At 46.3% G+C, this 13,738-nt stretch overlaps 1 protein-coding gene across 1 annotated transcript; it reads left to right on the top strand.

Moving 5' to 3' along the window:
- The first annotated feature begins 11,544 nt into the window (after positions 1-11,544).
- Positions 11,545-12,252, top strand: UBE2L5 (ubiquitin conjugating enzyme E2 L5). Its single transcript, XM_033236163.1, has one exon. The coding sequence runs from the start codon at positions 11,586-11,588 to the stop codon at positions 12,048-12,050; it is 465 nt and encodes a 154-aa protein (XP_033092054.1). The 5' UTR covers positions 11,545-11,585; the 3' UTR covers positions 12,051-12,252.
- The last annotated feature ends 1,486 nt before the right edge of the window (positions 12,253-13,738 follow it).

Below are 13,738 nucleotides of genomic sequence, written 5' to 3'. Positions count from 1 at the left end.
TGTCTGTTTCTGCATTTAATCTGTGGTGATGAACACGGCATGTACCTTCTGGAAAACTCCACTGTACACTCCTGAGAGAATGACAATGAAAGTAGCAAACAATGTCTTGGTGTTATTATGAAAATGGTTTTGATCTGTGGACCCCCTGAAAGCGTTTTGAGGACCTCAGAGTAGACACTGTTTAAATAATAAAATATATCTATTTTTGGCTTTGAATGTCAGAAAGTTCAGAGCTACATTTAGCAATCACTTCAGGCCTGGCATTATAGTCCTTTGCAGCTTTGCTCAACTGCAATCTGTTTGCGACTTGCTCTGTACTACTTTTTTTGGTGTTAACAGCTCTTGGCCATACTTCTTCTGTGTTTTTATTAGACGTTGCTTCAAATCCTTTGGAAAGCAGGTTGGGTGTTTAACAATATAGGTAATTGTGCACATATGCTTATACACATATATTTCAACACAAATTTAAAATTATACTTTGATTTCAAGTTCAATATCCACCTAGCAAACACACCTCAACATGATGAAAATATATATGATAGTCACATAAAAATTTAAGACACTCCTCAGATTGTCTGAATGCACTTTTTACACAAAGCCCAGAGGATAGGGGTTACATTGCAAGAAATCTACTACATGAAAAGATTGGCTGGGCGCGGTGGCTCATGCCTGTAATTCCAGCACTTTGGGAAGCTGAAGTGGGTGGATCGCTTGATGTCCTGGCCAACATGGTGAAACCTTGTCTCTACTAAAAATACAAAAATTACCCAGGCGTGGTGGCACATGCCTGTAATCCCAGCTACTGGGGAGGCTGAGGCAGGAGAATCGCTTGGACCTGGGAGGCAGAGGTTGCAATGAGCCACGATTGTGCCATTGCATTTCAGCCTGGGCGAAAAAGCGAAACTCCATCCCCCTCCACACACACAAAAAAGATTCAGCTCAGCTCTGGCAGGGCATGGTGGCTCACGCCTGTAATCCTGGCACTTTGGGAGGCTGAGAAGGGCGGATCACTTGAGGTCAGGAGTTCCAGACCACCGTGGCCAACATGGTGAAACCCTATCTCTACTAAAAATACAAAAATTAGCCAGGGGTGGTGGTGGGCGCCTATAATCCCAGCTACTCAGGAAGCTGAGGCAGGAGAATTGCTTGAACCTGGGAGGCGGAGGTTGCGGTGAGCTGAGATCACACCACGGCACTCCAGCCTTGCCAATAGAGCAAGACTCTGTCTCAAAAAAATACAAAACAAAACAAAGATACAGCTCCATAATAGACAATTTATCATCCCGGAAATTAGGCAAATAATCAAAATCTCTACAGTGTTTGAACTGTTTCTCAAGCCCCCTACTTAGACATTGCCATTTTTCTGTATCAGTAACTAATGTGTTGCCTATAATACACATTTGAAATGTTTGACCTCCACTCTTCTCTCTTCTTTCCTGGAGAACTGTCCTTCGGTCATTCATGAGGATGAGTGTCCCCGGATGTGCCTGTCTCAGGGAACCCTCTCCCGAGCACACCTGATTGGATCAAGCTGTGCACCTGTCCCAGGCTGGACAACCAAATTCCCTCTCCCAGGAATCTGGTATTGGACTGAGGACAGCCACTCATCTTTGGCTAGTCTCTTGAGGAGAGAAGATGTAGATGTGATAGTTGTTGAGGGATTATCCTCCGCCCAGCTACTCACAGAGAAGAAGGGAGATTGCAGAGACATGAAGCAGAGAAGAAAGCTGGAGAAGGTGGACTGCCTAGGTTCCTAGCAGCTTCTCGGGCTACCTTGAGGCCATGTGCCCTTGTACTTCATGAGATACCGCTGTACTCTTGTATGTCCCTTAATGCTTAAGTCAGCTCAAGTTGATTACTTCCAACCAAAAGGACTTAACTCAGACAAAGACAAAGCCAAGATGGTTATCTGTGAGGTTTTTTCTTTATAACCAGGTCCCTTACAGCATCCTGGGGAGCACTGTAAGTCCTAAATACACATTATTCACTCTCCGAAGGCTTCCATTAGGCAAAAATATATTCTCATCCAAGGCCAACTAGACTAGGAAATGGCATTTCTTCTGGCTTTCCATCCCCAGAGGGCAAATGCACAGATGACTGCAGTTAGCAATTGACTCTGTGGGTTAGTATTTGCTGAGGGCACACACCCAGGGACTTGAATGACAGAAATTCCCAGGTGCCAGGGAGCAGACTGGTAATTATGCCTCCAATCACCTCCCTGTTCTGCCACCCTCTAAATCAGCACTGCCCACCGCGGTGACCCTCTGTGACTGGCAGGGCGACTCATTTTTAAAGGGCCAATTTTTAACAGCTGGAAACAATAAACGTCATGGGAGGTGAAGATGCTGGGAGGACTGATGTCTCCTTCACTGTTTTCAAAAGTCAAAAGATGCTGGGTGTAATGGCAACAGCCACAGAAAGTCAGCACAACCCCTGCCACGGAGCAGCTGTGTGATGATGGCTTCCCCAGTCCCCCTCCCTGGGCCTGGGTTCTTACAGCTGCAAAATGAGGAGGTAGAATGAGATGCTCTTTAATATCCCTTTCATCTTCAACTTTCTACAATTTTTGTAAGCTGGAAAGATTTACACAGAACTTCATCTTGATTTTATTACTTGTAGTTCATCTTCTTGTGACAGAGCCAGCGGCAGCTTGTGCATGTGAAAGTAAGTGGCTCTCTCTCTCTCTCCGAGATGATTTAAGAGGTGGTGAAAACCCAGAGTACCTCCTTCAGTGTTCTGCCATAGCCAGGCCTGAAGCTCCCCTGCCCCAGAGCCAGACTTGGGATCCAGGTATCATTTATCTATGTCAAAAGGCAAACATGTACACTGTCCATTGTTTTCCCAGAACATATTAGCCTGGACTTGCCTCTGGGGTCCCTAGGAATGATACTAGGCCTAGGATCCAGCAGAGGCCAGGAAAGGTCCCTGGCATAGGGTACTGTGGCAGCTGACAGGCCTGGGCAGTAAGTAGTGTGTGCAGGGTAGCCCGTGAGTGGCAAGAAGCTCCAAGGTGGGGGACAGCCCTGAGCCAACTGCATGCAGTAGGGAATTGGGCTGTCAGCTCCAGGCACTGCACTAAGCTTTGCTTCATTTTGCTCACCAGATCCTCTTGCTCCTCTTCAGAGTGCCCAGCAGGAAGAGAGTCTCTAACTGTCCTCCAGGGCCCCTCCACAATATAAGGAAAGCCTGACATTAGACCCCAGTAAGAGCAGGAATTCCTTAGCAGCAGCCTTGGCTCTAGCTTCTGCCTTCTAGGCTGTCATGAGAAAAAGACTAGGGATAGTTGGCCATGCTGGAGAAAATGGTCATTCTGTTGTGAATGAAGCAGCTGCCTGGAACCACCGAAGCCCCTCCCCTGTGGTCCTTCCTTTGTAGGAGCTGTTGAGTAGAGCTGGCTTCCTTCTTCGCTTGGTTGGCACCCTGAGGAGCCATAGATCCACTGTTCCCATGCCCCAAAACAAGGCTTGGGTGTTGTGTGGTATAGTAAGCCTTTTGGTGGCTTCAGTTCTTACCCTTAAACAAATGGAGAAGGGATAACACAAGGAGACCCTCCCAGAGCTCCTACGGGATATTTAATTATCAATATGGCGGCTAAACTAGTTTAGAAATAAATGAACTATCAGATAGCACCCTAAGGTATTATCCCACCACACGGCCTCTTATACACCGATTTCTCTGTGCTCTATCGGAACATGTGTAGACATTTGATTTGAGAACCAGGCTTCCCACTGACTTCCTTAGCAGGCTGGGATGTCAAATCTTTCTCACTTTTGGGGAGGATTAGGGTGTCTTCTGGGTTCGTATGAATGTGTAGATGTTAAGTGGTAGTAAAAATAGCAACTGAAGCAAAAAAAAAACCATCCTTAGTGGGATCTCGAAACCGTTTAAAAAGAAACTATTGGAAGGGCCTAACAGTATCAGGTGTGTTTCATAGTTGCTGGGGAGAAGCAGCAAAGGGACATACGTTCACGCTAGACTAAGAATGTCCCATCATCATTACTCCTGGACACCCACATCCTTAGGCTCCAGGTTAGGCCCCTTATAAAATATTGTGTGGGCCAGGAATCCCACGAATTCCCAGAAGAATGGGAATTTGGGGATTTGTTTTTAATCCCGTTGGAGAGTCCAGTAACTCTGCACATGGATACCAGTCTTGTTTGGGCACAGGGAATTTCCCTAAAGAGCCACAAAGAGACTTGGGTTAACCAGAGACAACAGCTCTTCAAGTACCCACTGTGGAGGAAGTAGAGGATTTCAGAAACTCGGGCTAATGAACGCCTCAGTAACCTCCTGAGGGGTAAAGATGCGCTGTGTCCATGGTGAAATGTGAGTGTGAGAGAACTGTAGGAACATACATATCCACCTGCTGCAAGCCTACCTGCCTATCCTCCAAACGCGGTGTCCCCTCACTCTGCCCCAAAGCTGAACCCTTTTATATTACGCCTCCCAAATACGAAGTTGTCCCATAGCATGAGTTTTGGAGTCTGAGGTTTGAGTCCTCATCAGCTGCAAAGAGCTGTGTGGTCATGGCCAAGTCACTTAGCCCATCCAGGTCTCAGTCTCCCTGTGTGTAAAATGGGAGTAAGGAGGGCTCAATTGTTCTAAGGATTAAATGCAACCAAGCTGGCAAAGTTTTAGCTCAGTACCCACGTGTTAGCTGTTTATGGTGTGCCTGCTGTACGCCAGGCCTGCCGCTGGAGACGCAGGCATTATGCTCCCTGCACATGACCCATACCTACATCTCCGCTACACGCGCCCTCGCTGAGGCGCGTGTCCCACTACGGATGCGGATAGTGATCATCCTTTCTGGCAGCAGAAGTCCCGCCCCCTTTCCTTCCGTGGGCTTCTGTTGTCCAGGCCACCTTGGCGTTATCAAGGCTACTCGATCTTTACAGCCACCTCCCTCTGCACAGCCATCCAAATAGGAAATTCCGCTCTCAAGGAACCTTCTATCCATCCACCTGCCACCAACACGAACCTGCTGTCTTGTTCTCTGGCCCCTCTCCCTCTCAGTCCCCTTTTGCGCCCTCATTTTTCTGTCTAAAATAAAACGGACCGCTGCCCTTTTTATCTGTACTAAGTTTCAGGACCAGAATCTTCGTTAAACTGAGCAGAGCAGAGCGCGCTGCCCCCAGGGCTGGGGCGGGCGCATGGGCCCTTATGGAAGGCCGGGCCTTCCCGGGGAAGAGCGAAGGCTCCGGGAAGGGAAGCACCGGCGGTGCGGCCCGGCCTCGAGGACAGTCACCGGGGCGGGGAGTGGTGTGAGCCGCGGCGCCGCCAGCAAACTTTCCTCCTCTGAATTCTTGACCGAGAGCCTTGGAACCACATTCTGCCCAAATCTGTACACGCCGGAGCCAGGGAGCCGCCCGCCGCCGGGGGAGCGGAGTGGGGAAAGAGGGGGTAGAGAGGGGAGCGGGGAGCAGGTGGGGGAGGGCGGAGGTGGTGGAAACCAGAGGAGCGGAGGGGAGGAGGAGGGAGAGGAGCAGGGAGAGGTGGGGCGGCAAGGAGGGGGAAGTGGGAGACGGGGGATGTGGGAGGGGAGAGAATGTGGAGGTGGGGGCGGGAAGGAGGAGGTGGGAGAGGGGAAAGCGGGGGAAGGGGAAGGTGAGGCGGGCGGAGGTGGGGGCAGAAAGTGGGGAGGAGCGGGGAGGGCGAGCGCCGCGGGTGGGCACGCGGCCCCAGGGAGCGGCGGGCGGGCGAAGCAAGTTCCTTAGTTTCTCCCAAGCCCGGGAACTGTTGGGCGGGCGGGAGCGCCCGGCTACCTGGAAGGCGTCTTCGGGTTTCGCGAGCGCCACAGAGCTTTCCTGCAGCCGCTAAATAAATAAATAACTACGGACGCTCGCCCCGCCCCGGCCCGCCCATCCCCGCCCAGCCCAGTCCCAGCCAGCCCAGCCCGGGTCGGCTCAGCCCAGCTCAGCCCAGCTCCCTGGCCGCGGCGGCTGTGGTGGCTGCGGTGGTGGCGGCGGCGGCGCCGCAGGCAGGGCTGGGCGCTCGGGGAGCTCCGCGCGCGGGGCAGCTTCCCCGTGACCGGCGGCCACGCAGCTCAGGGAACTCAGCTCCGTGAGGCTTCCGGGAGAGGGGAAAGACTGTTCTCCTCCTTTGATGCTCTTTGGTTTTACAGTGGAAAACTACAATTTAAAAAACATAGCCATGAAAATAAATGAGATTAGAACCTGCCGGCTTCACTTCCTGGAGGCTTTTTGTTGTCTTGAAACTAGGATCTTTGCGGGTCATCCCTGTAAGTGCCTTTTTAATCCATTCACACGGATGCTTGTGCGTCTCTGCCGCGTTTAACATCGGTCAGCGGGTGACATTGCATTAATTTACTCTGGTGGCGATTTCTGCTTTGCCAGGTTAGCATTGCCTCGCTTGATGACACCTAATAAATGCACACACGTTGCAAAAATTAGGACACAGGGAGAGGCACCTTTTTAACTCTGCCATAAAATAGATAAGAAAATCTCTTCTAAAGCGATGCCAAAATTGGGAAAATGGTTTATTATTTAGACTGTGGAGATATTAAAAACAACAAAACCTAATTAATTATTCATAGCCATTCTACATAAAGTAACATGATAAAATCATTAAATAATAGCAATGACAAAACTCAATTTGTTGTTCTAAACTTACTGTTTTAGAATGTTTATCGTGTCATATATAGTAAATCACGTATCTGGTTTTTGTGCATGTGTGTCAGAGAGAGACAGAGAGACGTGGATAACTTCTGCTCTGAATCACAGCAGGTTTAAGGCTTCAGTACAGAGAAGTTCCATGTGGAAAATCTCCAAATACAATTACAATAAAGGAGATACAATACAGAGTGTTATTAAACTGGAGGTTCTTCCCCCAGAAAGTTTACTCTATCTTCCTTTAAAATAAACTAGGGCCGGGTGTGGTGGCTCAATGCCTGTAATCCCAGCACTTTGGGAGGTGAGGCAGGGGGATCATTTGAGTCCAGGAGTTCAAGAGCAGCCTGGGTAACATAGCGAAACTCCGTCTCTAAAAAATTACAATATTAGCCGGGCGTGGTGGTGCACACCTGTAGTCTCAGCTATTAGGGAGGCTGAGACGGGAGGATGGCTTGAGCCTGGGAAGTGGAGGTTGCAGTGAGCCGAGATAGCACCACTGCACTCCAGCCAGACCTTGTCTCAAAAAAATAAAATAAACTGAAAGGCCAGGGAATCATACATTTAAAATTGGCCAGTGCTCATTAAAGATCACTCAAAAACCAGAATTAGGCATCCTTATGGTGGGAAGGTAGGGTAATAAAAAGATGCAATCCCAATTTACAAAAATCTGGCCTTCAGGCCACATCTGATACACTTCCATAAAATCAAAAGATGATGCAATGCATGTTTTTCTAAATTAAACCAGAAATAGTGGTAGGGATATACCTTCATGCCAGCAGATGCACAGACAGGTTCTGATGGAAACCGTTTTCACTAAACCATGTCCCAGTTACTTTATGTAGCTTAACGACCTGGGATGCACCCAACCAGAGGGTGCATGCTGGAGCTCCATGGGCCTGAACTTGTCTTCCAGACCTGTTTGTTTGGCCTGCAGGGTGTAGTTTAAACTTTTGAACTAGTTATGGATATTTTGAAATTGTTATGTTTCACATGGAAAGCTGGACTTTGGGCTTCTCTGAAACACGAGAAGACCCGGCCACCGTGGGTGGGACTGTTGGCGGGAGCCAACAGCAGTGTTAGGTGTGACAGTGACAGTCTGCACCTTTCCAGCTGTCTTCCCCCACCTCTGCCTTCACTCTGTTAAGGCACTTGTCCACTCTGCACATGTGAATTTTCTAAAAATTCGTCCTGATTCAGACAAACCACTGCACCCAGTGCTTTGACATCTTACTAGGATTATTGAAGTCATAGATGACTTTGACACTCTAGGATCTAGAATTATGTAATGTTAAAACCTCAAATCTCGATTTCTGGAGACTCATTTAGGCAGATTCAACCAAACAGAGGCTGAATGTACATTTCCTGAAGGCAGGCACAACATGATGTCCTAGTTTCCTGGATTCTGCATTCCCCTAAGGTGCCGTGAGATGTAGGAGAGTGTGTGGTCTCTGAAATTAAGCTCAGGAATTTGGATCCCCAATAGTTACTTGCCATTCAGTGTAAAGCAAGTTATATACTATCCCTGAGCTTGTTTCCTCAAACATAGTTATAATCAAACTACCTCTGTGGATTATTGCATATTAAATTACTATATGTATGTCTGCTCAAGAGTTTACAGTAAATTTAAAATTAAATAAATCAATAAAATTACTATATGTGAAAGCATCTTGAACAGTACCTGGCCCACAGTGACCATCCAAAATAGTTGTTTCTCTTGCTCTTGGGATTTCAGTTTCTGGAGTGCAGTCAATCATAGCTCACTGCAGCGTCAACTTCCTGGGCTCAGTGATCTTCCCAGTCCCGCCTCCCGAGTAGCTAGGATTACAGGTGTGTGCTACCATGCCCACCTAATTTTTAATTTTTCATTTGTAGATACCAGGTCTCACTATGTTGCCTAGGCTGGTCTTGAACTCCTGGCCTCAAGCAATCCTCCTACCTTAGCCTCCCAAAGTGCTAGGATTACAGGCATGAGCCACAGTGCCCAATTTGGATACCTGCTTTACATTCCAGTTTCTGTTCTCTCCCTCAGGATTTTGATTCAGGAAGTCTCAATGGGGCCTGAGGGTTAACATTTTAACGTTTAATCCTGGGGGAGGAGTTCTCAGACCACACTCTGACAGTGCCCATCCTGGATTGGCCACAGTTGTTCAATTAGATGAGTCAGAGAACAAAGAGATAGGCCCTGGCTGATTCCCTGGCTGGTCCCGGCCAGCATGCTGATCCTGCAGCTCCATTGGATGCACTGCTTGGCTCCCAATTGTCTACTTATCAGTTTATGGATATTTATTGAGCACCTACTAGAAATATAGTGAGGCAGGCACTTGAAGTGGTTCCTGTTCTCAGGGAGATTGGGAATGAAATACAAAGCCCAGGGTCTGGCATTGGGCTGCAGTCCCTCCCTTTCCTACCACTCACCATTCAATACCATCTCTAATGCCTTCTTCCCAAAGACAGTCACTCCTCCCCACCCAGCGCCATGCATTCTCATACCATATTACTGAGTCTTGGATAACAGTTACTTTTGCATTACATGCAGACACTTAACATAGTACTGTTTAAGTGTTCATCACATATTTGTGGGACTTAATTTCCTTGGACAAATCTGTCTTCTGAAACTTCAGCTTATGTTTATTCACTTATCAAATATTTATGGGCCGGGCAGCGTTTTCACGCCTGTAATCCCAACACTTTGGGAGGCCAAGGTGGGCAGATCACCTGAGGTCAGGAGTTTGAGACCAGCCTGCCCAACATGGTGAAACTCCATCTCTGCTAAAAATAACAAAAATTAGCCTGGAATCCCAGCTACTCCAGAGGCCGAGGCAGGAGAATCGCTTGAACCTAGGAGGCAGATGTTGCAGTGAGCCAAGATTGCGCCATTGCACTCCAGCCTGGGTGATAAGAACGAAACTCTGTCAAAAAAAAAAAAAAAAAGGAAAGGAAGGAATGAAGGAAAAAAGGAAAGAAAGAAAAGAAAAGAAAGGAAAGGAAAGAAAGGACCAGACACAGTGGCTCAGGCCTGTAATCCCAGCACTTTGGGAAGCCAAGGCTGGTGGGTCACCTGAGGTCAGGAGTTTGAGAACAGCGTGGCCAACATGGCAAAACCCCATATCTACTAAAAATACAAAATTAGCCAGGCGTAGTGGTGGTCGCCTATAATCCCAGCTACTCGGGAGGTTGAGGCAGGAGAATCATTTGAACCTGGGAGGTGCAGGTTGCAGTGAGCTGAGATCACGCCATTGAACTCTAGCTTGGGAGACAAGAGTGAAACGCCTTCTCAAAAAAAAAAACAACAACAACTATGGATGCGAGTCAAGGCTTACACAAAAGTGAGGGGTCGGGAGGGGGAATGTATGGAGCACCTTCTATTAGCCAGACACTGGCGCAGAATCTGGGGATACAGCAATGGACAAAATTACAATCCCTGCCCATATGAAGCTTTTAGTTGGGGAAGACAGGTCATATAAACATACTATTTTGAATTCTTACTTATTCAATCGTTTTCTGTACCCTGACATCTGCTCCAATCTTACTTGCTCTCTGAATCCTAACTTATTTTCCTGCCAGATGGACTTCTTTCCTAGTCCTGGTCTACACAGCCTGTGCTTAGGTGGTGATTTTATTATCTATAGCTAGAGAGCTCTCTGCATATACTGTTACATTTTGATTCAAAATGTCTGTGTTTCTTCCAGGCTTTGATCAAAATCAACCGTTCCTTTCCAAAATTCAGAAGCTTCCACAACAAGGTAACTTTTAAAAATGCAACTTGTATATTCTTTTCTTACAGAATATTGCAGAGAAGGCTTATTGAAGCCAAGTGACTGCTGTCCCATTTTTTGTTGTTCTAATACTACTTTTCTTTTTAAGTTCCTTAGCTCTTATGGCAAATATAAAAATAACTCTGACTACTTTGCATTCATATTCCATAACTTATTTTGAGCAGTGCCATTAATAATTTATTGTAAAAGATAATCTTACCTTTAAATATGTGATTTTTAAATAAGTTTTGCTACCTTCTTACTGAGGTTTTCATGTCGGTCTGGGTGTAATACTTGTTCTACAGAAATTCAAGTCCAATTTTATAATTAAAATGATAGTTTTCAATATATTAAGTATTGTATAAAGTGAGTTACATCTGAAAATTCAGGTAAACAAGTATAATTTACATTCGTACTCTAAAGTGATAACTTTTTGTGAAAATGCCCCAAAATATATTATTTCTATCCCTTTGCATGAGTATATTTGACCTCTAGTCATTATCTTCTTTGGCTCTCAGTTGATACATTTTATCATTTCCCATGTCTGAATTACTTCCTGTTGAGAACATGAACTGGTTTAATAGAAATTCCTCAGGAAAAAAAAATTCAAACACCAAGGATCTCACTTTGTGCTGTGAAATACAAGGTGAGCAATCTGATCTGGATATAATATCAGTCTTCAGTCAGGCAGCAGGTGAATATGCAGGTAGAATTATAATGTGTAAGGCCGGGCGCGGTGGCTCACGTCTGTAATCTGAGCACTTTGGAAGACCAACGCAGACGGATCACTTGAGGTCAGGAGTTCTAGACTAGCCAGGCCAACATGGTGAAACCTCGTCTCTGCTAAAAATACAAAAAAAGTTAGCTGGGCATGGTGGCACGTGCCTGTAATCCCAGCCACTTGGGAGGCCCAGGCAAGAGAATGGCTTGAACCCAGGAGGCGGAGGTTGCAGTGAGCCGAGAGGGCGCCACTGCAATCCAGCTGGGGCAACAGAGCGAGACTCTGGCTCTAGAAAAAAAAAAAGCTTTATAATGTGTAGGATTGTGGATGATCACTCTAATCAACCAGTGGGCAAGTTGCTTTGCTCAGCGTAAGTTCAAACTGCCACATCAGAACGTTATTTGAGTGTATATATATGCAACCATTAAAAGTGGCCGTTACCACGATGCATTCTGGGAAAGGAGCAGCACCAAATCCAAGATGGCGGCCAGCAGGAGGCTGATGAAGGAGCTTGAAGAAATCCGCAAATGTGGAATGGAAAACTTCCGTAACATCCAGGTTGATGAAGCTAATTTATTGACTTGGCAAGGGCTTATTGTTCCTGACAACCCTCCGTATAATAAGGGGGCCTTCAGAATCGAAATCAACTTTCCAGCAGAGTACCCATTCAAACCACCGAGGATTACATTTAAAACAAAGATCTATCACCCGAACATCGACGAAAAGGGGCAGGTCTGTCTGCCAGTAATTAGTGCTGAAAACTGGAAGCCAGCAACCAAAACCGACCAAGTAATCCAGTCCCTCATAGCACTGGTGAATGACCCGCAGCCCGAGCACCCGCTTCGGGCTGACCTAGCTGAAGAATACTCTAAAGACCGTAAAAAATTCTGTAAGAATGCTGAAGAGTTTACAAAGCAATATGGGGAAAAGCGACCTGTGGACTAAAATCTGCCACGATTGGTTCCAGCAAGTGTGAGCAGAGACCTCCGTAGTACATTCAGACACCGCGCAAAGAAGGACTCTGGAAATTAACATGCCACTGCCTGGCGTTCGCTTGCAGCAGTTACTGACTTTCTACAGTTTTCTTAATTAAAAGTGGTCTAAGTAACCTGTAAAGAAAGGATTAAAAATTTAAGATGTTCTAAAATAAAAAAAAAAAAAAGTGGCCGTTAATAGACGGAACTATACATTGGACTAGTTGATGTTTTAAAAGCATAAAATCCGGCTGCCCTAACAGGATAAGCAGACAGCAGGATGTTGACACAGGGTCCTACCAGAACCCAGGGAACATAAAAGAAAAGAGATTGTATGCTCTATTCCTTGCTTTTTTTTTTTTTTTTTTGGTGGATGTAGATAGGAAATGGGATGAGAGTGGCCACAGGAATTCGTATTGTTCGTGGGAAATCCATTTTTGTTTTAATTGATGTTTCCTGTTGAACTGACGTTTAGATTGAAATACCTGCGAGCTGGGTTTGGTGGCTCACACCTGTAATCCCATCACTTTGGGAAGCTGAGGTGGGTGGATCACCTGAGGTCAGGAGTTCGAGACCAGCCTGGCCAATGTGGTGAAACCCCATCTCTACTAAAAATAATATAAATAAATAAATAAAATTAGTCGGGTGTGGTGGCAGGCTCCTGTAATCCCAGCTACTCAGGAGGCTGAGGCAGGAGAATCATTTGAACCCTGGAGGCAAGAGGCTGCAGTTAGCCCAGATATCGCCACTGCACTCCAGCCTGGGCAACAAGAGCAAAACTCTGTCTCTCCACCCCATCCCAAGAAAACTGACTGAAATGCCTGGAATGCACACCATAATTGGGGTGTCTTTAGGCTGAAATGGAGACAACAGAAAGTGAGGTGGCTTGGAGGGATTCAGATGGCATTGTAAAGGAAATGAAACAAATGCAAATTTCAGACAAAAAAGTAACTTTGCCACCTCTCATTTTGGCTGGGCTGCTCTGAAGTGCTGCATCTTTTATCGTGTCTAGGCTCTCATCCTTAATGACATTTTCATATTCTCCATCCCCCATCCCCCACCACCTCTCCAGTAAGGCCTTTTTGACAAGCTGCACTTCCCTGCTTTAGTAATTGGTGATAAGATTTGTCCTGTAGAACATATACATAGAGGATTGTTCACTGTCCTCCTTTTATGAAATAATTTTTAGAAATTGAGCTGTTAAAGGTTGTGTTTGAACACATTTTTTTGGAACGAGAACTTTAATTAAAGGATCAAAAAACCCAAGCTCTTGCTTTTGAATAACTGAAGCCGGTGTCTATAATTTCTCATATCTAAAATCTGTAGGAACTAGTTGTGTGATTCCAGGGGTGCATGGGACCCCTTGGGTGTCTGAAGAGAAGGGTGTGGGAGGGAGAGCCGCACCCGTGCAGTCTTGCTCTGCTGGGGTAGTGGGCAGCTGTCCACCCCCACCCCACCCTGCACTTCAGGCTCTGGAGTCAGCAGATTAAGCATTTGATAAATTATATTTTAAGTATATATTTTAAACTTGTCAAAAAGATACATCAGTCTATAGAAACTATTATCAATCTAGCTTCTTTTACCTTCAACTTGTAAAGAAAGTTTGCCTTCTTGAGTTCTTTTGCGTCATGTGCAGTAGGAGTAGCTCGTGTGAGTATC

This window comes from Trachypithecus francoisi, unplaced genomic scaffold, assembly GCF_009764315.1.
Source record: "Trachypithecus francoisi isolate TF-2019V2 unplaced genomic scaffold, Tfra_2.0 Contig01461, whole genome shotgun sequence".
In the NCBI taxonomy this organism is placed as follows: domain Eukaryota; kingdom Metazoa; phylum Chordata; class Mammalia; order Primates; family Cercopithecidae; genus Trachypithecus; species Trachypithecus francoisi.
The sequence above is the reverse complement of the archived record's forward strand: the minus strand, read 5'-3'. Positions and strand labels throughout refer to the sequence as shown.

Excerpts from the sequence above, each read along its gene's own strand:
- UBE2L5 (XM_033236163.1), top strand. The coding sequence starts at position 11,586 with ATGGCGGCCAGCAGGAGGCTGATGAAGGAGCTTGAAGAAATCCGCAAA.